Source organism: Pinus tabuliformis, chromosome Q, assembly GCF_031772625.1.
Source record: "Pinus tabuliformis cultivar Carrire ecotype Pingquan chromosome Q, CPIR1, whole genome shotgun sequence".
Taxonomy (NCBI): domain Eukaryota; kingdom Viridiplantae; phylum Streptophyta; class Pinopsida; order Pinales; family Pinaceae; genus Pinus; species Pinus tabuliformis.
Window position 1 is genome coordinate 800,981,448 of NC_142296.1, and position 23,588 is coordinate 801,005,035.

Below are 23,588 nucleotides of genomic sequence, written 5' to 3' on the forward strand. Positions count from 1 at the left end.
TGTAGATGGTGTTAGATACATTAAATCATTTTGAAATAAACATGGAAAAGAACTCGAAACGTGCTAAATAAATAAATATGTTACATCTTTATAGTTGCATATTTAAAATGATAAAATAAATATCTTACATATTTGTAGCTGCATATTTGAAAGGATAAACGAGAATTTGAAAATGTCGAGGGCATTGCCCACACTTCAAAAGATAACAACAATTAAAATTGCCTCCGGGGAGAATTTTATTAACTTGTCGTATGCTTACGGCCAATGATCTTCACATTCAATCTTGCTTAAAGTGTACTCACCCACCGTGCTACTTAGTTTAAAGAAAATGAGAAGGTCACGATCATAAAGTCACTCCATGGAATGGTCCATGTTAATGAAAGTGAGGATTTTGTAGTCTTTTCGCATGGCTAATTACCTTGAAGATTGTCTTGAATTGTATGTGGTTGGGAAAATATGGGGAAAATAATTAGGTACAATCAACCAATGCAATATCAGAAGGCACTTACAGAGGAGAAAATGCATTTCTGTTTGGTGAAATGTATTTCCATGTATGCTATGGCTAGAAACGTTTTGGTTCCATATAATATACGATTGAGCTCATCTAGTAAGTTCATTCATGACTGCCTAGAAGACTTAGAACAAAGCAATTGTGTCAATAACATGTGTACACAAAAGAGGTATGGGCACCTCTGAAGGTAACTCTGGAAGATGCGGCATAGGGGAATGCATCTTCTTAAAATCATTGCATTCTATTACTCTTGTCGGGTCCTAACTGTTTAGGAAGAAATATCAACCTCCTTCGCATAGCAATTGAAAATGAAGTTGGAAGACTCCACGTTTATGAAAACTCAAATATTACTGTGAACATGCTTAATGGAAAATCTGCTTTGCGAAGAATTCAATCTGTTATGGATCACATTCTAGAAATGAAGATCAGATTACATTCCATCTCCTTTACTCATATTTTCCATGAGCCCAACTCCCAGGCAGATTCCTTATCCAAAGGTGGAGGGGACCTAAAACCCTATGTATAAGGAGGATACCTTTTAGATATGAATTGAGAAACGTTGCAGATGCATAATTGGATCTCGGAACATGCCAAGCCATTTCAATCAATTAGATAACCTCCCTTTGTGGTAACTAAAACTCTAAAATTCTTTCCGTTGACCTAAACAAACCCAATGCTACCTCTGCTTTCAAGAACAATTGTCACAGTATTTGGTTTCATTTCATCAAAAGATACCATATTAATTTAAAGTATCCATGACAATAAACGCATAACCAACAATTTTTCTACATCAATCATCAACAAATTTACTCATTTTATGATTGCATAATATCATTTCAATAGGAAGCCCACAAACCAACATTACTGAAAATACAATAAAGATTACCGATGTATACATTAGCTTGCACAAAACTATACTAATAGAAGGATCCTTTAGGCAAAATTTGCAAGTTTTTCTCTGTTCAAGAGTGGAAAATATGCTAATTAAGTCTACAACTGGATTCTAGAAATAAAAATAAGGTAGGGTCGGTAGGTGACAACATCATGGTAGTTTCCTTTTCACCCAAGTGAATGAATCTAGAAAAAGCCAATGTTTACATTTATCCTTGTTGATATTTATGTTATAGAGAAAGGAATCATTGAGAAATAGCCACAAATATCAAGGAACACCGAGTTTTTGCAAAAGTACTGATATTGATATTTTCCCACCTTTGTTTGGACTAACTGAAATGCGTGATTCATGTTACATTTCCTATTTTTTTGTGATTGATTGCTTGTACTAGTTACTACTAGTGTACACTTTTTTGGGGGGATGAAACTCAATGCTCACAATGATGGCTACTCTACATTTCTTGGGACTCATTTATTGCAACTATTGGGTATTGTGTTCCCTAGAATTGTTAAATTTGCAAATCTGAGTAGTACACAAGTTTTATTTCTTATAAAATTAATGTAAAATTAAATATTTTCCACTTGAAATAAATCTTTATACTCAAATATTCATATGATATCACATAAGGATTAAATTTTCTAAAAGTTTGGTTTAGATACTATTGAACACAATTATCTAAAGTTTGGTTTGGAGACTATTGAACACAATTATCTAGATCTCCATCCTAATTGCACACATATTCCTCGATAAATGTTAACTTTAAGCCGTGACATGATTTTTCCAAACAAGCTCAAAAGTAAAGTGTACTCACCCACCGTGCTACTTAGTTTAAAGAAAATGAGAAGGTCACGATCATAAAGTCACTCCATGGAATGGTCCATGTTAATGAAAGTGAGGATTTTGTTGTCTTTTCGCATGGCTAATTACCTTGAAGATTGTCTTGACTTGTATGTGGTTGGGGAAATATGGGGAAAATAATTAGGTACAATCAACCAATGCAATATCAGAAGGCACTTACAGAGGAGAAAATGCATTTCTGTTTGGTGAAATGTATTTGCATGTATGCTACGGCTAGAAACTTTTTGGTTCCATATAATATACAATTGAGCTCATCTAGTAAGTTCATTCATGACTACCTAGAAGACTTAGAACAAAGCAATTGTGTCAATAACATGTGTACACAAAAGAGGTATGGGCACCTCTGAAGGTAACTCTGGAAGATGCGGCATAGGGGAATGCATCTTCTTAAAATCATTGCATTCTATTACTCTTGTCGGGTCCTAACTGTTTAGGAAGAACTATCAACCTCCTTCGCATAGCAATTGAAAATGAAGTTGGAAGACTCCACGTTTATGAAAACTCAAATATTACTGTGAACATGCTTAATGGAAAATCTGCTTTGCGAAGAATTCAATCTGTTATGGATCACATTCTAGAAATGAAGATGAGATTACATTCCATCTCCTTTACTCATATTTTCCATGAGCCCAACTCCCAGGCAGATTCCTTATCCAAAGGTGGAGGGGACCTAAAACCCTATGTATGAGGAGGATACCTTTTAGATATGAATTGAGAAACGTTGCAGATGCATAATTGGATCTCGGAACATGCCAAGCCATTTCAATCAATTAGATAACCTCCCTTTGTGGTAACTAAAACTCTAAAATTCTTTCCGTTGACCTGAACAAACCCAATGCTACCTCTGCTTTCAAGAACAATTGTCACAGTATTTGGTTTCATTTCATCAAAAGATACCATATTAATTTAAAGTATCCATGACAATAAATGCATAACCAACAATTTTTCTACATCAATCATCAACAAATTTACTCATTTTATGATTGCATAATATCATTTCAATAAGAAGCCCACAAACCAACATTACTGAAAATACAATAAAGATTACCGATGTATACATTAGCTTGCACAAAACTACACTAATAGAAAGATCCTTTAGGAAAAATTTGCAAGTTTTTCTCTGTTCAAGAGTGGAAAATATGCTAATTAAGTCTACAATTGGATTCTAGAAATAAAAATAAGGTAGGGTTGGTAGGTGACAACATCATGATAGTTTCCTTTTCACCTAAGTGAATGAATCTAGAAAAAGCCAATGTTTACATTTATCCTTGTTGATATTTATGTTATAAAGAAAGGAATCATTGAGAAATAGCCACAAATATCAAGGAACACCGAGTTTTTGCAAAAGTACTGATATTGATATTTTCCCACCTTTGTTTGGACTAACTGAAATGCGTGATCCATGTTACATTTCCTATTTTTTTGTGATTGATTGCTTGTACTAGTTACTACTAGTGTACACTTTTTTGGGGGGATGAAACTCAATGCTCACAATGATGGCTACTCTACATTTCTTGGGACTCATTTATTGCAACTATTGGGTATTGTGTTCCCTAGAATTGTTAAATTTGCAAATTTGAGTAGTACACAAGTTTTATTTCTTATAAAATTAATGTAAAATTAAATCTTTTCCACTTGAAATAAATCTTTATACTCAAATATTCATATGATATCACATAAGGATTAAATTTTCTTAAAGTTTGGTTTAGATACTATTGAACAAAATTATCTAAAGTTTGGTTTGGAGACTATTGAACACAATTATCTAGATCTCCATCCTAATTGCACACATATTCCTCGATAAATGTTAACTTTAAGCCGTGACATGATTTTTCCAAACAAGCTCAAAAGTAAAGTGTACTCACCCACCGTGCTACTTAGTTTAAAGAAAATGAGAAGGTCACGATCATAAAGTCACTCCATGGAATGGTCCATGTTAATGAAAGTGAGGATTTTGTAGTCTTTTCGCATGGCTAATTACCTTGAAGATTGTCTTGACTTGTATGTGGTTGGGAAAATATGGGGAAAATAATTAGGTACAATCAACCAATGCAATATCAGAAGGCACTTACAAAGGAGAAAATGCATTTCTGTTTGGTGAAATGTATTTCCATGTATGCTACGGCTAGAAACGTTTTGGTTCCATATAATATACAATTGAGCTCATCTAGTAAGTTCATTCATGACTGCCTAGAAGACTTAGAACAAAGCAATTGTGTCAATAACATGTGTACACAAAAGAGGTATGGGCACCTCTGAAGGTAACTCTGGAAGATGCGGCATAGGGGAATGCATCTTCTTAAAATCATTGCATTCTATTACTCTTGTCAGGTCCTAACTGTTTAGGAAGAACTATCAACCTCCTTCGCATAGCAATTGAAAATGAAGTTGGAAGACTCCACGTTTATGAAAACTCAAATATTACTGTGAACATGCTTAATGGAAAATCTGCTTTGCGAAGAATTCAATCTGTTATGGATCACATTCTAGAAATGAAGATCAGATTACATTCCATCTCCTTTACTCATATTTTCCATGAGCCCAACTCCCAGGCACATTCCTTATCCAAAGGTGGAGGGGACCTAAAACCCTATGTATAAGGAGGATACCTTTTAGATATGAATTGAGAAATGTTGCAGATGCATAATTGGATCTCGTCACATTTTTCCTTATTATATTGGTTCCTTTTGTTACAAAAGGAAGCCTCACTTAAATATTTTGAACTTAGTATTCATATTACTTTTTTAATAAGATCTCCTTCTAGAGTGAGTTAATATGTATAAAAAAGTAACATGTCTTATCCTTTCTTGGAAAAGAGATTCTTACAATGCATTAATATTATGTCAGTACAATATCATACCAGCTATAACATCAACCAAAGCCATGCCTGAAAGAAATTCTAGGTAGAAAGGAGCGTGTGGAACTTCAACCCATTTCATGATATTTCTAATAACCAAATGAAACATTTCTACCATGGTAGGTCATAGGGAGTGGGATTATTCACATGATTAGAAGCCAATTTATTTTTGTTTGTAGTAGATATCCTTGTAGGCTAATAAGGACTGTGTAGAAATCCAATCACCAGATTAGTGCTCATCATGTGGGGTTGATTTTGAAGATCCTGCATAACCTTATTACAGTTGGGTGGTTCTATTCATTTTTCATGAATGAGAATGTTCGTTTGTAGATCTTATTATGATTTTTATTTTGTGTTGGCAAAGCTTCGAGGTCCAATTGTATCTCATTCCCACCTTAGCTTGGGAGATCGACACCACTCACTTCCAAACTTTTAACGTCGTAGTCTATCCCATTTTTTCATGCCATTTATGTCCATGCAATTGTGGTTTTGTAGATTAATCCCATGCAACCTTCAATGCAATTTAGCTAAGTTGAGTCATTCCAAATTTGATCTCCTCAATTTACTCAGACACACCTCTCATAGAAGCACTATCTCACATCATTGCCAATTTATTCCTTGTAGAGACAATGATTGATTCTATTGACTATTGCTTGCTAGAAGAAAGCATTATCTCACATCATTGCAAATTTATTCCTTGTAGAGACAATGACTGATTCCATTGACTATTGCTTGCTAAAGGAACATCTGCAATTACTTTTGAATATTAGTCTGAGTTTAATCACACTCTAGGGTTTCCTATATGGTATTTCTTGCTAGTTTTTAATCCCTAATTTGATGTAGATACATAGACATCTGGATGACTTTTCAATCTGTTATGGATCATATTCTAGAAATGAAGACCAGATTAAATTCCATCTCCTTTACTCATATTTTCCATGAGCCCAACTCCCAGGCAGATTCCTTATCCAAAGGTGGAGTGCACCTGAAGGTTGGTATGATCGAGATCTCTGAAGTCAATGACGGAGTATTAATCGATAATCCTTCCCCTTTTTCTTAAGACCACTAGTCTTTGTATTGTTCAAGTTCTTGTTAGTGTTTTGATATTTAGAAGTTCTATATGGACAATAAGTGCTTCAAGGATTTTACAGCAATCTCGTTCACGACAATCGAAAATGCAGAAAAAGGATAATAACATATTGTTAAAAACAAATTACAATCCAGAAAATCTTAGCAGCACAAATATAGAAAATTAGAAAAATGATAACTTGGACTTCCAGCAGCGACAGTAGGAGGTCCACTAACAAGCTTAAATGGCTCTTTTAATACGCCGGACAATGGGAGTTCATGATCTATATAGGTTGATTCCCTCATTAAAAAAAAACAAGGAATCTAGAATTAAAATGTTGGATATGCCATCAACACACATGGCTGATCCACCTTATGATGGACGCTATATTTGTAATTCTAAGACATCCGGATTATCGAAAGAAAGCTAACAAAAAGAATTCATGTTAGAAGCTAACTATAAGACTAGAATTCACTCGCGAAACCCAGTCTTTCCTGCATGAGCCCGGATATACAAATTCGTGGTATTGACACACGATAGAGCAGCAGAGCACGATCCATTCAATTTACGCTAACAAGACACCCTATTCATTCACAGGCCCACAGGATAGAGCAAAAGAGCACAATGCCTTCAATTTATGCTAACAAGGCACCCTATTCATTCACAGGCCCGTGCATTCACTCGCCACAACAAGAAACGTTCAACAAGAATTAATGGTTTGTTCTAAAGAATCTAGAAGAAGGGTCCGCTGGTCCGCTGGCCCAAAAAAATCAATAAGCATGTTGTACCCACACAGATTAATGAAAGAAGAGGTTTGGGCATTACAAAGGTTGGGGATTATAGCGTTTCAACTTTCTATTAATACAACTTCAATTGTTGTTGAGTGTCATTTCTATTAATACAACTTCAATTGTTGTTGAGTGCCATTCCTTACCGTTACAGCGAGTGGGGAGTTAGTAACTGCCTGGATTGATGGAGGCACATAGATTACACGATAACTTATTATTTCAGTTTTAGATCAACGATCAAAATTCGTTCAATCGTCTAACACCACAAATCTAGAGTGTCCGGCGGCTCGGGCAATTCATTTCAAAGGGAAACCCTTAGCGTAATTAAATATAATCCATTGCAATATATTGAATTCCTCTAACATCGTCCTCGGGACATTTCTAGTGTAATTCTTAGTTGATTACAGTACAATCTTCTTTTTTAATTGTAGTATAATCTTTTTGTTCTCTCCTCTGTGGCGTAGCTCTTTGTTTGATTGTGGTATAATTTTTCTCTAATTGTATTTTAATTTTTTGTCTGAATTATTATTTGAATAAAATCAGATAAGATGCACAGATTCGGCCGTTTGCACCAAATCAGGGGTGAAAGTTGTGGTTACGGACTTTACAGACGACAATAGGACAGATTTTCTTCTATACTTTCACACCTTCGCAAGCTTGGCACCCCCGGGTAAAATCGACCAACTTCTCAACATGGGGGCTGGCCTGGGCGTGGAGCATAAACGGTGAGCACCAATTCAAGAATCCCAAAAAAAATTCCTAGTGAAGCTAGTACGAGGAACATTATAACTGAAACAACCATAAGTTTGTCTACAGCTTGAATCTTTATTTGTTTTTCTATAGTTTGAATCTTTGTTCAATTCCTGACAGTGACATGATGGATATGTGTTTAATTGTTTATGACTTGAATATGATTACAACATCCCATGCGATTATCCAGGTAAAAATATGTCCATCAAAGTAGACGAAAGCAGTCACTATCCCGAGTATCTTGCTGTCCAGTTTCTGTATCAAGGAGGCCAAACAGACATTTCCTTGGTTCAAGTTACCGAGGTGGAGTAACCATGGACCATGGCTCATATAAGTATTAAATTTTATTTTTCTAATGGTTCATAAATAATGATTTTTCATTTAGAAATATAAAAAACTTTAAATTAAATTTTGATCAAAAATATTATGGCATTGGAACAGCTTGAGGCAATCAGTCACTCCACATCTTATTTGAATCTTTAGAGCTCTCAAGTATGAAGCAACACTTGATTTCCATTTAAAAAATGTTGTGTTATCACCATTTAACAAATTCTCCGTTTCTAGACACAACTTCTCTGTTTCTGGACAAATGATCAGTTTATTATTATGATTCTAGATGGATTCAGAATGGATCTGATTATTCAAACCAGGATGCTGACAATTTTATTTAAATAAAACAAAAATCCTGAGTATAAGATTGTGAGAGCAGCCTTTACCACTCAAATTAGGATCCTCTTTCTTTGCTCAACCAGGGGTAGGCAGAGGTCTCCAGTTGGACTGCCGACCGCTACAGAGGTTTTGCTGTTGGATTCATTCATAGTTTCTCTACCCCAAGGATATCGGCTCCAATTTATGTAATAATCATGGATACAAAATACTGTTTGAATCTGGAAAACCAAATGGAAAAAAGAACTTACTTTTTATATTTATGAGAAATACATAGGAGTTTCTTTGACATCCATTCCAACATCTAACTAGAATGATTTATACATTTTAGATTACCAACCTGTAAATTTAAAAAACCATCTTTCAATAGTTCTCTTCTCCACCTAAATATCATATAGAAAAATAGCAATTAACATAACAAAATAATAATGATTTTTCATTCGGAAAAATAAAAAACTTAAAATTAAGTTTTGATAAAAAATATTATCGCATTGGAACTGCTTGAGGCAATTGGTCACCCCAGATCTTATCTGGAATGTTTAGAGCTCTAAAGTATGAAGCACCACTTGATTTCCATTTAACAAATGTTGTGTTATCACCATTATCGCCATTTAACAAATTCCCCATTTCTAGACACAACTGCTCTATTTCTGGACAAATGATCAGTTTATTACTACGATTCGAGATGGATTCAGAACGGTTCTAGTTATTCAAACCAGGATGCTAACAAATTTGCTTAAATAAAACAAAAATCCTGAATATAAGATTGTGATAGCAACCCTTACCACTGCAATTACAATCCTCTTTTTCGACTCAACCAGGCGCAGGCAAAGGTCTCGAGTTGGACTGTTGACTGCTACCGAGGTTTTGCTGCTGGATTCATTCATAGTTTATCATTAATAGTTTCTCTACCCAGGGATATCGGCCCCAATTTCCAAGATATTCGATTGACTGCAAAGTTTTTAGTCGTTGCAACCAACCCAACAAACTTTTCAAACGGTGATGGAAGGCCATCTGGAACGAATTGTAACCGATTATTTTTCCCCAAAAATAAGCCTAATGACCAATCTTCGACAATAATTTTTCTTCTCCTCAGATCTGTGATATATACACAATGGAAATTGATTTGAGAACTCTGTAAACAGAGAATGAGAGACCAACAAATAGATCATACCCACTTTATCTAATGGTTTCTTCCTCCATCCAGAACAAACCCAATTGACCACTGACAGCCTCCAAATCGTTTAACATAAAATCTGAAGTAGATAGCGGTAACCACAGAGATTGATCTATAATATCTGTAAAGAAGTATATAAAAATCTGTAACCAAAGTATATACACACTCACTTCCGGGAGTAGAAGACCTGTTTCTGTCTGCTGACAAAAACGTCACCGCTGAGGATATTCCCGCCATGAGACGCTATGCATTCAGTCAGTTTCGCCATTATCCCTGTCTGGTCCTGTACAACATCCATACAATCAAAAATACCATTATGGTTATTATTATCTCCAACCAAGGAGGAAATGAGAAAATATATGTTGCTGGTTCCTTACAGGACACTGAATAACATGCACACCATTGAATAGGCTGGAAGCTGTGGATTGTATGGCTGTTTCTTCTCCGACAACCTTCCATGAACGATACGAACGAATTAACTGTGGTGGGCTTGTGTTTGACAGGGAGGGGGATCCCACTGCAGATGCAAATGAAGGTAAGTAGTGTATTATTAACCTCTCATTCTTCCAATTTCCCAAAAATTTCTTCATCGCTTCAGCTTCAGAATCAATTTCTTCATCATCGCTTCAGCTTCAGAATCAATCAACGATCAAAATTAATTCAATCGTCTAACACCACAAATCTAGGGTGAACAATAGGACACGGCGGCAGCTGGGGTAATTTATCTCAAAGGGAAATGCCTTACGGCGTAAAAATGTTTTATTTATTTACCATACCTCTCATTTATTTATATTTTTATTAATTTACCATACCTCTTTTATAAATATGGTATTTGGCCCATGGGATTCACTTAAATAAAACCTATTCTTGAAAATGGGCGAATGGAAGGTTGTAAGTCCTAATTTCAAGGGATAAATTTACCTTTTTTACCCTCTCCCTTAAAATAAGGTGGGCTATTTGAGGTGATTTGTAAAAATGTACTATGATACAAAATATTCGCCCACTAAAAATTTAAAACCCCTTAATTTCGCCAAAGGGCGAACATTCACCCCTAAAATTATCCTTGGGGTTGTCACCCTCTCAGGTGCCCCCTTCCAAGGGACTTGGCCTAGGTCCGCCACTGAGGACACTTCTACAGACTACAATTCAGGTGATGCTGCCACTCGATTTTCATGCTGGGATCTTCCCGGTTCGATCGCCGCTACTAGGGGAATCCTTGTAAGTTTCTTTTCCTCCACTTAATTATATGCTTAAACTTAGTAGGTGTTCTCGCCTGAGCTGAGGTTGCAAAGTTGGAGCTAAATCTACCCTACCTGATGGGAGGACAATAAAGAGAAAAGCAAGTTCGAGCAATGCCACACAAAGCCCGCATTAGCTAATACTGACTGCCCATCGAAGGGGACAAGATCATCGCTCGCCGACACACACCATAAAACATCACTTGAGGTATTTTAGCCAACTGCACCACATTGGGCACGGAAGACCAACTCCACTGCTCCCTAACACATTGAAGGGAGCACGTTTGAATGGGATGTGATGCCCAGATAGACGTGCCCTTGACCGAGGCCTTGGGCGCAAATTGCGTTCAAAAACTTGATGATTCACGGGATTCTGCAATTCACACTAAGTATCGCATTTCGATATGTTTTTCATCGTAACAAGAGGTGAGATATCCGTTGCCGAGAGTCGTTTCCACATATTACCAAAAAATCTACCACAACACTGAATAGGGGGTCCCACCACAACAAATGTAAGGCTAAGGACCAAAAGGAGGAAAGGAAGAAAAATGAAAGAAAGAGAAGCAAAGGTGCCTACCCCCTCACAGGGGGAGGCTCAAACAGAGAACAATAACCCCGAGCCCCACACCCTCGCAAAAAGGGGGGAAATGCATGGAACAAAAATTGAGAAGGACCAAGGTGGCCACCCCGGGAGCTCACACTACTTTTAATCCTTCCCAAACACCAGCCCACAACAATTCTCCCTTTCCTCTGTAGAGCTAGGGACTGAAAGGAAGAAGGGAAGAAAACAATTTGAAAGAAATAGAGATCAAATGTGGCTACTTGCGCACAAGGGGAGGCTCAAACAAAGCACAAGCCTCCCAAGCCCCGTGCCTTCACAAGAAGGGGGGATTTGAAGGGGACGACGATCGAGAAGGACTAGGGTTGCCATCTCGGGATCTCGCACTATGTTTCGTCTTTCCCAAACACCAATCCACAACAATCCCACCTTTTCTGCATAAATCCAGGGGTTAGAAGGAAGAAGGGAAGAAAATAACATGAAAGAAAGGGATTTCAACCATGGCTACCGGCTCACAAGGGGAGGCTTCAAACAGAGAACAAGCTTCCCCAACCTTGTGCCTTCGCAAAAAGGGGGTAACTGCAGGGGAAAGTGATCGAGAAGGACTAGGGTGGCCACTTTAGGAACTCGCACTGCTTTTCGTCCTCCAAACACCAATCCATGACAATCCCACCTTTTCTCCATAAAGCCAGGGGCCAAAAGGAAGAAGGGAAGAAAACAACATGAAAGAAATAGAGATATCAACCATAGCTATTGGCTCACAAGGGGAGGCTTCAAATAGAGAACAAGCTTCCCCAACCCTGTGCCTTCACAAAAAGGGGGGAACTACAGGGGACAATGATCGAGAAGGAGTAGGGTGGCCACCCAGGGAACTCACACTACTTTTCATCCTTCCCGAACACCAATCCACAACAATCCCACCTTTTCTTCGTAAAGCCAGGGGCCAAAAGGAAGAAGGCAAGAAAACAACATGAAAGAAAGAGAGATATAAAATGTGTCTACCAGCTCACAAGGGGAGGCTCAAACAAAGAACAAGCTTCCCCGACCCCGTGCCTTCACAAAAAGGGGGGAACCGTAGGGGATGACGATTGGGAAGGACTAGGGTGGCCACCCTCAGAATTCACACTACTTTTTGTCCTTCCTGAACACCAATCCACAACAATCCCACCTCTTCTCCATAAAGCTAGGGGCCAAAAGCAAGAAGGGAAGAAAACAACATGAAAGCAAGAAATATCAAACGTGGCTACCAGCTCACAAGGGGAGGCTCAAACAGAGAACAATTTCCCAAATCCCGTGCCTTCACAAAAAAGGGGGAACTACAGGGGACGACGATCGAGAAGGACTAGGGTGGCCACCCTCGGAACTCACACTACTTTTCATCCTTCCTGAACACCAATCCACATCAATCCCATCTCTTCTCCATAAATCTAGGGGCAAAAGGAAGAAGGTAAGAAAACAACACCAAAGAAACAAAGATCCCAAGTAACGGGAGAAGCTCAACAGCATGCCAAGTTAGATGTCTGCTAACCAAAAAGAAATCAAACAAGGCACCCAATCAAAAAGCATCCCACCTCTTCAAACCCTCGCACATACATTATGGCACAACACACTTTCTAGCTTAAAACATAACAAACAACAATCAAACAACCAAGCAAACAAATCAAAACCTAAACTTGACCACTAGAAAATACAAGGGCCGCGACGAGACCAGTGTCTGGAGCATGTTACTGAGAGTTAAACAACCCCCCAACCCGACACAAGGCTTCAAATGACAAATATACTACTAATAACAAACCCACCCCACTATTGCACCCCTTTGTGTACAAAACACCCAACAACCTTTCCAGCGAGAAAGTAAACGGGGGTCAAGAATCAAAATCCAAAGAGGAGTTATCATGGGCCAACACTCAATGCTAGAGAAAGCCACGCACCACAAATACATCGATGGTGCAAGGCCACTAAAGGAAGGGACACCCGCAAAGTGCACACCACGAAACAAAGAAATGACCAAGTCCCACAAAAAACCCACAATCCAAAGAGAGGAATAAAGACACAACCCACTACTTCTTTTTCCCTTAGAAGGGGAGTGGCTCATGAGAGGACGAGGAATTCCCTCAATGGCAAAGCCACAAGATAATATTGCCACCCTCATGCCCATTGGCTGGGAAAATTGCAATCTCGATGGAGCTCAGACCGAGGGAGGGGTTTTTCATTCCCTGGACACCCAACCCTTCTGCGATGTCATGTCGAGGAACGGTCAGGAGGACTAGGGTGGCCAACCCAACAGGTTGAACCGCTCTTCATCCATCCTATACTGACCCCACCCTGACAATTTCCCCTCACGGAAGGTTTGAGCTACCAGGCACGCATGTAACCACTCCCTTGACCTAACCACCAGCAAAAAAGCTCACCCAAGCAACACATCAACCACCGCCGCCTTTTCAAGAGAACCAACTATGGAGGCCCGCACCCTTGGCCCATTCCTTCGAACGAATAAAAGATTGAGCACCGCCACTACAATGAGTCTAAATTTATCCATCGTATTTCCCAAGCACCTCAACTGCCGCAACCATGCCCAGCCGAATAGATTGTCGGAAGGGCCCCCAAGAAACAAGCTTCTGAACCCCCTACAAAAACACATTGGTGGAAAGAAAAACAAAGGATGGGTGGGACAAGCACAAGCATCGCTTGCAAACACACACACGAAAAAACAAGCGTTACCTCAAGAAAAGCAACCAACAATGTTCTCGCCAAACACCAAACCTGCTCCCCTAGAGACACACCACACAGTCCCACATTGCAATTGAATCCCAACCAAACTGAACCAAAAAAGAAAACCCCTACTATCAATGATCCTACCACAGGTTCACCTATGGTAACCTTGTTACGACTTCTCCTTCCTCTAAATGATAAGGTCCAATGAACTTCTCATGACGTCAACAACGGTGAACCACCATTGTCGACGCAATCGGAACACTTCACCGGATCATTCAATTGGTAGGAGCGACGGGCGGTGTGTATAAAGGGCAAGGATGTAGTCAACACAAGTTGATGACATGCGCTTACTAGGAATTCCTCGTTGAAGACCAATAATTGCAATGGTCTATCCCCATTACAATGCAATTTGAGAAGATTTCCTGATCCTCTTGATCCAGGAAGAAAAATTCATTGGTTGCATTAGTGTAGCATGCGTGTGTGCCAAAACATCTAAGGGCATCACAGACTTGTTATTGCCTCAAACTTCCATTGCCTAAATGGCCATAGTCCCTCTAAGAAGTTGGCCGTGAAGGGGAACCTCCACGTAGCTAGTTAGCAGGCTGAGGTCTCATTCATTATCGGAATTAACCGGACAAATTTCTCTACCAACTAAGAACGGCCATGCACCACCACCCATAGAATCAAGAAAGAGCTCTCAATCTGTCAATCCTTACTATGTTTGGACCTGTTAAGTTTCCTTGTGTTGAGTCAAATTAAGCCGCAGGTTCCACTCTTGATGGTGCCCTTCCATCAATTCCTTTAAGTGTCAACCTTGAGACCATACTCCCCCGGGAACCCAAACACTCTGATTTCTCAGAAGGTGCTGGCGGAGTCCTTAGAGCAACATCCGCCAATCCCTGGTCGGCATCATTTATGGTTGAGACTAGGAAGGTATCTGATCGTCTTCGAGCCCCCAAATTTTGTTCTTGGTTAATTAAAACATCCTTGGCAAATGCTTTCACAGTGGTCCATCTTTCATAAATCCAAGAATTTCACCTCTGATAATGAAATACTAATGCCCCCGACAGTCCCTATTAATCATTTCTCCAGTCTCAAAGGCCAACACAATAGGACCAGAATCCTATCATGTTATTCCATGCTCATGTATTCAGAGCATAAGCTTGCTTTGAGCACTCTAATTTTTTCAAAGTAATAGCGCCGGATCCGCGACCCAGCCAATTAAGGCTAGGAGCACGTTGCCGCCAAAAGGGATGGAAGGGAAAGTGAACATTGAGTAGGCAAACTGACCTTTACAACCCAAGATCCAACTACGAGCTTTTTAACTGCAACAATTTAAGTATATGCTATTGGAGCTGGAATTACTGTGGCTACTAGCACCAGACTTGCCCTCCAATGGATCGTCGTTAAGGGATTTAGATTGTATTCATTCCAACTACCAGACTCGATGAGCCTAGTATTGTTATTTATTGCCACTACCTCCCCATGTCAAGATTGGGTAATTTGCACACCTGCTGCCTTCCTTGGATGTGGTAGCCATTTCTCAAGCTCCCTCTCCAGAATCGAACCCTAATTCTTTGTCACCCATCACCACCATGGTAGGCCTCTATCCTACCATCGAAAGTTGATAGGGCAGAAATTTGAATGAAGCATCGCCAGCACAAGGGTTGTGTGATCCATCGAGTTATCGTGATTCACCAGAGAAGTGGGCAAGCCTGCGCCAGCCTTTTATCTAAAAGATGCATCCCTTCCAAAGAGTCGGGACTTGGTGCACGTATTAGCTCTAGAATTACTATGGTTATCTAAGTAGTATGGTACCGTCAAAAAAACTATAACTGATTTAATGAGCCATCCGCAGTTTCACAGTCTGAATTAGTTCATACTTAGACATGCATGGCTTAATCTTTGAGACAAGCATATGACTACTGGCATGATCAACCAGGTAGCACCCTCCCACTTCAAATGGAATTCCAGGCACTCTCTTACCAAGAGCCAACATGAACACCCATCAAGTCAAAGAGATGTGAAAATATCATGTAAAACTTTTATGCCTTGCACCTCTTGCATCCCAAGAAGGAAGCACACGCAACATGCCAAGGACATGGCGAACAAATGTGTAGACCTGCCGAGCCACAATGCACCAAGGCCACTCTGGAGTTTACAACCATGCCCCAACCAGTAGGAAAATGAGTGATCACTCACCCACTCCCTTAGAAATGCATCCAAAAGCCTCCATGCCTTGCATCAAGGCCACCTGGGAGTCCAACCGGACAGTAGCAACGGTGGACCACGATGTCTCGATCGCCTACGACAGCCTCGATGCAAAGGAAATAAATGGAGAATGACCAACCATGCAACCTTTATATATTATAAATGAGCCCCAACCCTCCCTGCCCCCACACCGAGGCCACCTAAGAATCCACCCAGATAGTAGCAACGATGGACCTCGATCTCCCAATCCCCTGCGACAACCTCGATGCGAAGGAAAAGGAAGGAAATAAAAAGAGGATGACTGACCGTAAATCCTATCATAGAGAGGCCATACAAACCTCGGTGCCCCACATCGATGCCACCTAGGAGTCGACCCGGACAGCAACAATAGTGGACCTCGATTAGATGATCACCTGTGGCAACCATGACACAAAGGCAAGGGAAGGAAATAATACAAGACAAACCGAGCCCACAACCTCCCTTAGAAATTCCACCCAACCCTCCCCTCCCCGCACAGAGGCCACCTAGGAGTCGACCCGGATAGCAGCAACGATGGACCTTGATCGCATGATTGCCTACGGTAGCCTCAATGCAAAGGAAATAGAAGGAAATAAAACAAGACTAACCGAGCCCACAACCTCTCTTAGAAATGTTGCCCCCTGACCCTCCTCGCCCTGCACCGAGGCCACCTAGGAATCCACCCGGACAGCAGCAATGATGGACCTTGATCTCCCGATCGCCTGTGGTAGCCTCGATGCAAAGGAAAAGGAAGCAAATAAAAAGAGGGCGACCAACGGCAAATCCTATCATAGAGAGGCCATACAAACCTCCCCGCCCCACACCGATGCCACCTAGGAGTCTACCCGGACAGTAGCAACAGTGGATCTCGATTGAATGATCGCCTGCAGTAGCCTCGACACAAAGGCAAGGGAAGGAAATAATACAAGACAAACCAAGCCCACAACCTCCCTTAGAAATGCCCCCCAACCCTCCCTTCCCGGCACAGAGGCCACCTAGCAATCCACCTAGACAATAGCAACAATGGACCTCGATCGCATGATCACCTGTGGCAGCCTCAATGCAAAGGAAATGGAAGGAAATAAAACAAGAACAATCGAGCCCACAACCTCTCTTAGAAATGCTGCCCCCCGACCCTCCCCGGCCTGCACCGAGGCCACCTAGGAGTCCACCTAGATGGCAGCAACAGTGGACCTCGATCACTTGACCGCCTGCGGTAACCACAATGCGAAAGTAATGGAAGGAAATAATGTTGCGGGAAAAATGCCTATGCAGGACGATCCTATCCACCTAAGGTGTGACAGCGCCTTAGCAACAAACGAATACAGCTATTATGATTTCTTCCTTTATGAAATGTGAAAGAGGGGAGATCGGCAGACTTACCGTTGTCTTCCGGTTGTCCCTCGAACTAGATCCTCTTCTCTTTGTGTGTCCACAGCTACTTGCCTCCTCGCTTGATCAAGAGAACAGCTACTTGAATCCCACGAGATCACAAGAGAACAGCTACCTGTGACAAGAGAACAACTACTTACGACAAGAGAAGAACACAATACAAAGGCAAATATACATATTCATAAATGATTCAGGATTAGAAGTAAATCAAATATACTAATGCAATCATACAAAATACACCAGCATATAGGAAAGAATCAAGATAGCTTTATTGAAAGTAACAGGGTTCAGGAAGAGATACAACCCATGGGGCTCCAATCCAGCATCTCCTTCCCAGCAGAATGGAATTCCTTCTTCAGCTCCCTTCAAAGCATAACACACCCAATGTTCCAGCCACAAACCAACAGCAATTCTTTGCAAATACCAAATTCCAGCCCCCTTGATCTCATGTAGGAGAGATCTATATATAGGGATATTGGAGAGAGGATGAGTCAGCTTGAGGCTGGTATGAAACTGACTAGTGTCCTCTCCCTCTCTCAGTTCTTGAGTCCACTTGGAGGTTCTTGCTTCCACTTGGAGATTTGGAACCTCTTACTCATCACCAGTCAAATTCCCTGATGCAAGTGTCATTTTGGAAGCTTCCTGAGCATTGACACCTTGAGAAATGAGCCTGCCACTTGTCCAGTTACGCTCAACGCAGGTAGCCTTTGTTGCAGTTGACATTCAACGCAGGTAGACAGTGGAGCAGTTGACATTCAGCGCAGATGCTCAGTGGAGCAGTTGACATGATCCAGAATTGCCTTGTTTTTGAGTGTTTTCAGGTGGAGAACTTTTGTGAATTGTTGTGGTTTGCTGGCCTTGTTCCTCTAGGGGTAGGAACAACATGTTTAGGGACTTTGGATCCCTTGATTATTGACATTTCATGCTCAGTGATGCAAGGCACAAAAATGTCTATAACAGTTGCCCCCTAAAGTATGAGGCCGTTTATCGGGTGAAATGCTTTATCCAGGAGGGTCCGAAGTTCATCTATCTGCTGGGAGGAGACCTGTAATAAAATACAATACAATACATTATGATTCATACTGTTTTCATGATCTAGCTGAGGCAGGCATTCCCATGCTCAGCTTTATAAATTCATTTCTGTACATAGAACAGACGATCGTCTGATGGTAGACTGATAATTTTGGTGAAATTATCATCCTTTGATTAGGATGATCATCTGCTGCAATGATGTACATGTCAAATGTCTTTATTTTTCCTGAATATATATCGCAGCCCGGATGGATGAAAACTAGATCCGGGGTCTTCAAACTGGTTTGATCTTCACTCTAAGTACAAGTCGATCCATGTGAGAATTGCGTTGAAGTCGAACATGGAAAGACATCGCTTGATTACCGGTCAATGATGTAAACCGTTAACAAGCGCGAGAGGAATCACTGATAATGATAATGACCCTCAAGGTACTGCAGTACAATTCACGTGGTGTGAATAAAGGACTTGGCGTCGAACACCACGCAAAATCTTCTGGTCGAAGGTCCTTGATGTATACCTGTCGCCGGAAGTGAGAAACTTGCCATTGAGGCATGCAAGCTTCAAAGTACTGAAAGGGGTTGTTCCTAGATCAACTCCTTGGATAATGAGCTGATGTCGACAAGGAGCGATCCGTCAAAGGATGGCCTTAATGAATCCCACATCAGTGACACGGAACGGAGCTAATGATTTTAATGGAGGTGAAAACAATCTGTGACATATGATTCAGGGTGGCAGTCATGAATGGATGAAGGATAATGTATGGCAGTGGATGGGACCCGGTTGACTCTTTCTGAACGACTTCTCTTGAACATATGTCGACACTGATGCGATGGATCGGTAGCATTACCCAAAATATGGATGGTATGGCGAGACCATGGTGATGTGACCGGTGAATGAAACAACCCAACCCGATTGTGGTACGGAGGAAAAGTTTCATGTTCAAGAGCGACCTGCTACCATCAAAGTTTTCTTGATTTTTTCCCAATTTTTCCCCAGTCATTGCTGACCAGTACCTCTTTATTTTTGTCAAGCTTGAGGAGGATAACATATGCTTGTTCTATAACCTGCCCTTCGGGCAAGCCCATCGCTATGTTTTAACGAGCTTAGCGATAGTGAAACTCGTTCTCGTCTAAAGACAAGTTTGTCGCTATTTAATAATTTTAACGAGTCTAATGACAAAGATAACTCGGTCCTTTTCATTTTTAGAGAGTCTGAAAAGGTACATAAAGTTAACTCCAAAATTCCTTTTTCGTCATCTAATCCCTTAAGTCCGAAAAAGTATAAAACAATACAGAAGGGATGAGTTTTCGATATCTTTAACGAGCCGAACAAAACAAGCGCTCGATCTTTTTGTGCAATAATCCCTCAGGTCCAAAAAGATTAAAATCTAGAGGAGGGATAGCTCTTCCTGTCCTTTAACGAGCTGGAAGGCCAAAACTCGGCAATCTTTTCATATTTTACGAGTCAATTGAAAAGAGCTTAAAGAAGACTCGTCTTTTGAGGAACGAGTGATAGGCAGGGATAGCAACTGATTCCAGGTACAGGTTGGAATTTTCCAATCACGGCAGTGTCACAAGGATGGCTAGGTGAAATCACTCTTCGTAGCTGTCCCTCAAAATGGGTAAACAATCATATGGGGGTGAACGATCAGCCAAATAAAAAGTGGAGGTGGCAGGTGCAAACATGACCAAGGCTTTTATGGCTGATAAATTTACGATCACAGCGGTTATTTACCAGGATAGGTTCATTTTTTAGTTAAAAATGAGCTTAAACACTGGAGGAAACTCTGCTCACTGCTTATATTTATTTTTTAACGAGCATGAAGACCGCGTTAAAACTACTCGGATCTTGCGTTTATTTTTTAACGAGCATGAACTTTATGCTAAAACTGCTCAATTACCCAGTCATAAGATAAGAGTGTCTCATGAAAGATCCCATTTTTTATCGAGCTTGCGCCTTACCAAAGCTATGCTCCCTCTCCTTTCTTTATGCAAGTTCGGAAACGGCTAATCCTACGAGTTTAAAGGGTTAGACCTACAGGTTTAAAGGGAGGACCTAAAAATTTAAAAAAATAAATAGTCGCCCCTTGCTTGCACTCCAAAAGGTTTGCATGCCCCCCGGTATAAAACAGAGTTTCAAGGTTACCTCTACTTACCCTCCGCCAAAACATTTGTTTTAATCGAGAGAGGCTTACCTCTTTCAGGTTACCCAAAGATTGTCTCGTTAATCTTTCAAACAAAACACTTCCTCAGCAATGTCTACCGAAATAGACAAGGGTGAATGACTGGTGCCAAACACATAACTTTGACAAAAGAATCCTATTCTAGAACAAACCCTCTTCCAAATAACGGACGGGGTACGGACTAGTCATATTCTCCTGCGGAAACCTATCCTATACCCAAAGTTCTCCTGTCGAAGCAGGCCAAGACGCATGCCCCCTGGGTTCCAGTCATATCCTCCTGGATTACTCGCGCTCATCAGGAGGACGGACCGTGGGTTGAGACACTTCTTGCATGAATATACCATTTAGGGATGGTACATGACTATTTGCGATGTGTGATCCGGGAAACGAAAGTTGGTCCACGAGCTTGACCATTCTTCCTTCATGCGGAAAACACATTACTCTAAAGAGTGAGGAGACTACAGCTCCCATGCAATATATATAGTCTCGTCCAAGGAGTAGGTTATAATCCAAGGGTCCTTGAACGACCATCACGTTCATTTGAATGGTCTTCCCTTTCAATGTTATAGGCACATTGGGGAGGATCCCTAAAGGTCGACTGGTTCCTTTATCAAAACCTGATAGATGTCTCATCTCAGGTAAAAGCGCTGGCGAACCAAGCGCTTTCCAAGCAATAGAGGAAAGGATACTCACAGATGCCCCCTCATCAATGATAGTGCCAGCCATTACCATTCTGTATATTTGACAAATAATTCTGAATGGTACACTGGCTGGCAACCGGGGTCTGCCTAGTTGGTTCCAATCAAAGGATACAACCAGGTTGCTTGGTGGTGGGACCAAATATACGGCCAGATAGCGCTCTGATGAACTTCCTTCCTGCGACAAAGGAATTGTGGCATTGCCCCCTTGATTATCAGAGTCAGTGCTGATGAAGAGAACCTGGACGGTGTCGTCTGTTTTCTCCTCTGTGATGGTGTCATTCGAAGATGGAGCCTCTGAAGGCAAAACCGGGTCGACTGCCGTATCAACCTTTTGACTTTAGTCAGGCATGGATCTAGATGGTTCTTCTTCAATGACAGGTGCTTCGGCTGACCACCTAAGTGGCTCAGCCGGATTCTCAACTAGTGAGGGACTTGGCAGGAGTCTTTGATATCCAGGAGGAAGATTCGCTCGTAAAATCGGGCGATCTTCCAGAAATCTTTTTGCCTCATCTAAGAAGGGACAACAGTGGATGGCGTGATCGCCTTCACACAGTCTACAGGGAAATTTAGCTCTCCCGCTCTGTCCTGGAGCTTCACTCCCACTAGTTGACGGTGAGCAGTCGACATGGCTATCAGAGGTCGATGCTACCGAATTGTGCAAACGGGGGGAACCAGTCTCTTAGTATCCTTGGGATACAGGGACAATATCTATGGAAGTGATCTCCCCTGCATATGACGCATGTCGATTTAGGCATTACGAGTGAGGTGTGTGGATTTTTGTTAGATGACACTTGTTTGCCCCCAGTCGCCTTAGGCTCCTTCTTCTTCTTCTCTTTCTTCTTCTTCTCCTTCTTCTCCTTAGGAACCCGATTTTTAATTCGACCAGTCCCTTCAAGCGAAGAGGAAGGAGGGGCGGAAGATGAAGTTGAAGGCTGGGAGGCAACTCTTGTCTGATCTAACTGTTGACTCGACTGTTCAGGAATGGTGGTATTCTGAACGACATTGGTTGAAAAGAGCCAAACTGGTAGACCAATTGTCAGTCCTGGAAGCGACAATGTGGCCATGTGGGGTGCACCAACATCTCCCCAAGAGGAGAAGGGACTAGGATTTCCACCCAAGGGAACTCCTTGGTTGGTGTGCTCCATCTTTTCAACCTAAAGATCAACGCAGGATTAAAGGGTGATTGTTCCGTTTGAAATAAATTGTTAACGACGCTTTAGACACAACTTGCTTTTTCACTTTTAAAGAGTCGAGAAAAAGCTAAAGATGACTCTAGTCTCCTTCGATGTTTTAACGAGCCCGAAGTGACAAATGCTCGGATGGACTTTTTCTGTTATAGAGTCTGAAAAAGGCCAAAAAAAACTGCTCTGGAGATCTAGGCAGAGGGTGTGCCAAACTTTTCGCAAAACCACAAAATACTTTTTACGGTACGGGTGGTCGATCTTCGTGAATGCTGTGTTCACTGCATTGCGATCAGTAGGGTGGCCGACACGACTTCCTAAGGATAAAAGATATGTGCCTATAGGGGTCTCCCAATATATACGCGACGGTACGTGGGAGCACAAATCCGTACTAGTGCTACCGTCTCTCAGGAGGAATCACCCACCTTCTTAGAGATCGACAGTCACTAGGCTTAACGAAGTCGGAACACGTCTCTAGCCTAGACCTCTATGTTGTGCGTTATGTTACAAAGCGTTGTTAGGTTCATTCAGTTTATTTTAGGTTGATATTTTTAAAGTTTGCCTTTCAAGGTTCACCACGAGATGTATGATACAAATTCCTAAATGCAGTCTAAGATGATATGCAAGCTTTATTATCTTTCAACTTTGAAAATCCTAGCTACTAAGGGAAAAGAGAGCGACTATCTTTTCTCAAAGAGCAAACAACACACTCTAATGCACTTTCCCTAAATCCAACATGCAAACTATCAAATGCAAAATGCACAATGCAGGTGTTTGTTTTCACTTTCTTA

The 23,588-nt window shown here is 41.0% G+C and overlaps 1 protein-coding gene and 2 non-coding genes across 5 annotated transcripts; all 3 read right to left on the bottom strand.

Moving 5' to 3' along the window:
* Positions 1 to 8,526: 8,526 nt before the first annotated feature.
* LOC149221915 (formyltetrahydrofolate deformylase 2, mitochondrial-like) lies at positions 8,527 to 10,318 on the bottom strand. 3 transcript variants are annotated; one of them, XR_016248885.1, is made up of 5 exons: positions 9,946 to 10,318; positions 9,739 to 9,851; positions 9,177 to 9,489; positions 8,732 to 8,774; positions 8,527 to 8,612 (listed from the first exon to the last, which is right to left on the bottom strand). XR_016248885.1 is itself a non-coding variant. In XM_089383056.1 (5 exons), exons 3-5 carry the CDS (start codon positions 9,276 to 9,278, stop codon positions 8,587 to 8,589), a joined length of 171 nt encoding a protein of 56 aa, XP_089239182.1. In that variant the 5' UTR covers positions 9,279 to 9,489; positions 9,739 to 9,851; positions 9,969 to 10,318; the 3' UTR covers positions 8,527 to 8,586. The 3 variants fall into 3 exon arrangements, 2 of the variants coding, with proteins under 2 accessions (XP_089239182.1, XP_089239181.1); XM_089383056.1 differs by having other exon boundaries at positions 9,969 to 10,318; XM_089383055.1 differs by lacking the exons at positions 8,527 to 8,612; positions 8,732 to 8,774 and having other exon boundaries at positions 9,048 to 9,489.
* A 784-nt stretch (positions 10,319 to 11,102) lies between these two features.
* On the bottom strand, positions 11,103 to 11,256 carry LOC149221916 (5.8S ribosomal RNA). Its single transcript, XR_016249757.1, has one exon. It is a non-coding gene; the product is annotated as a 5.8S ribosomal RNA (ribosomal RNA).
* A 2,956-nt stretch (positions 11,257 to 14,212) lies between these two features.
* LOC149221917 (18S ribosomal RNA) lies at positions 14,213 to 16,025 on the bottom strand. The gene has a single exon (XR_016249916.1). It is a non-coding gene; the product is annotated as an 18S ribosomal RNA (ribosomal RNA).
* Positions 16,026 to 23,588: the final 7,563 nt, after the last annotated feature.

What these genes read in the sequence shown, in the direction of transcription:
- LOC149221915 (XM_089383055.1), bottom strand. Translation starts at nt 10,158, where the DNA reads ATGAAGAAATTTTTGGGAAATTGGAAGAATGAGAGGTTAATAATACAC. An exon ending in TGCATGTTATTCAGTGTCCT is followed by an intron (nt 9,852 to 9,945) that starts GTAAGGAACCAG and finishes GATGTTGTACAG; the next exon opens with GACCAGACAGGGATAATGGC. An exon ending in CAGGTCTTCTACTCCCGGAA is followed by an intron (nt 9,490 to 9,738) that starts GTGAGTGTGTAT and finishes TATATATCACAG; the next exon opens with ATCTGAGGAGAAGAAAAATT.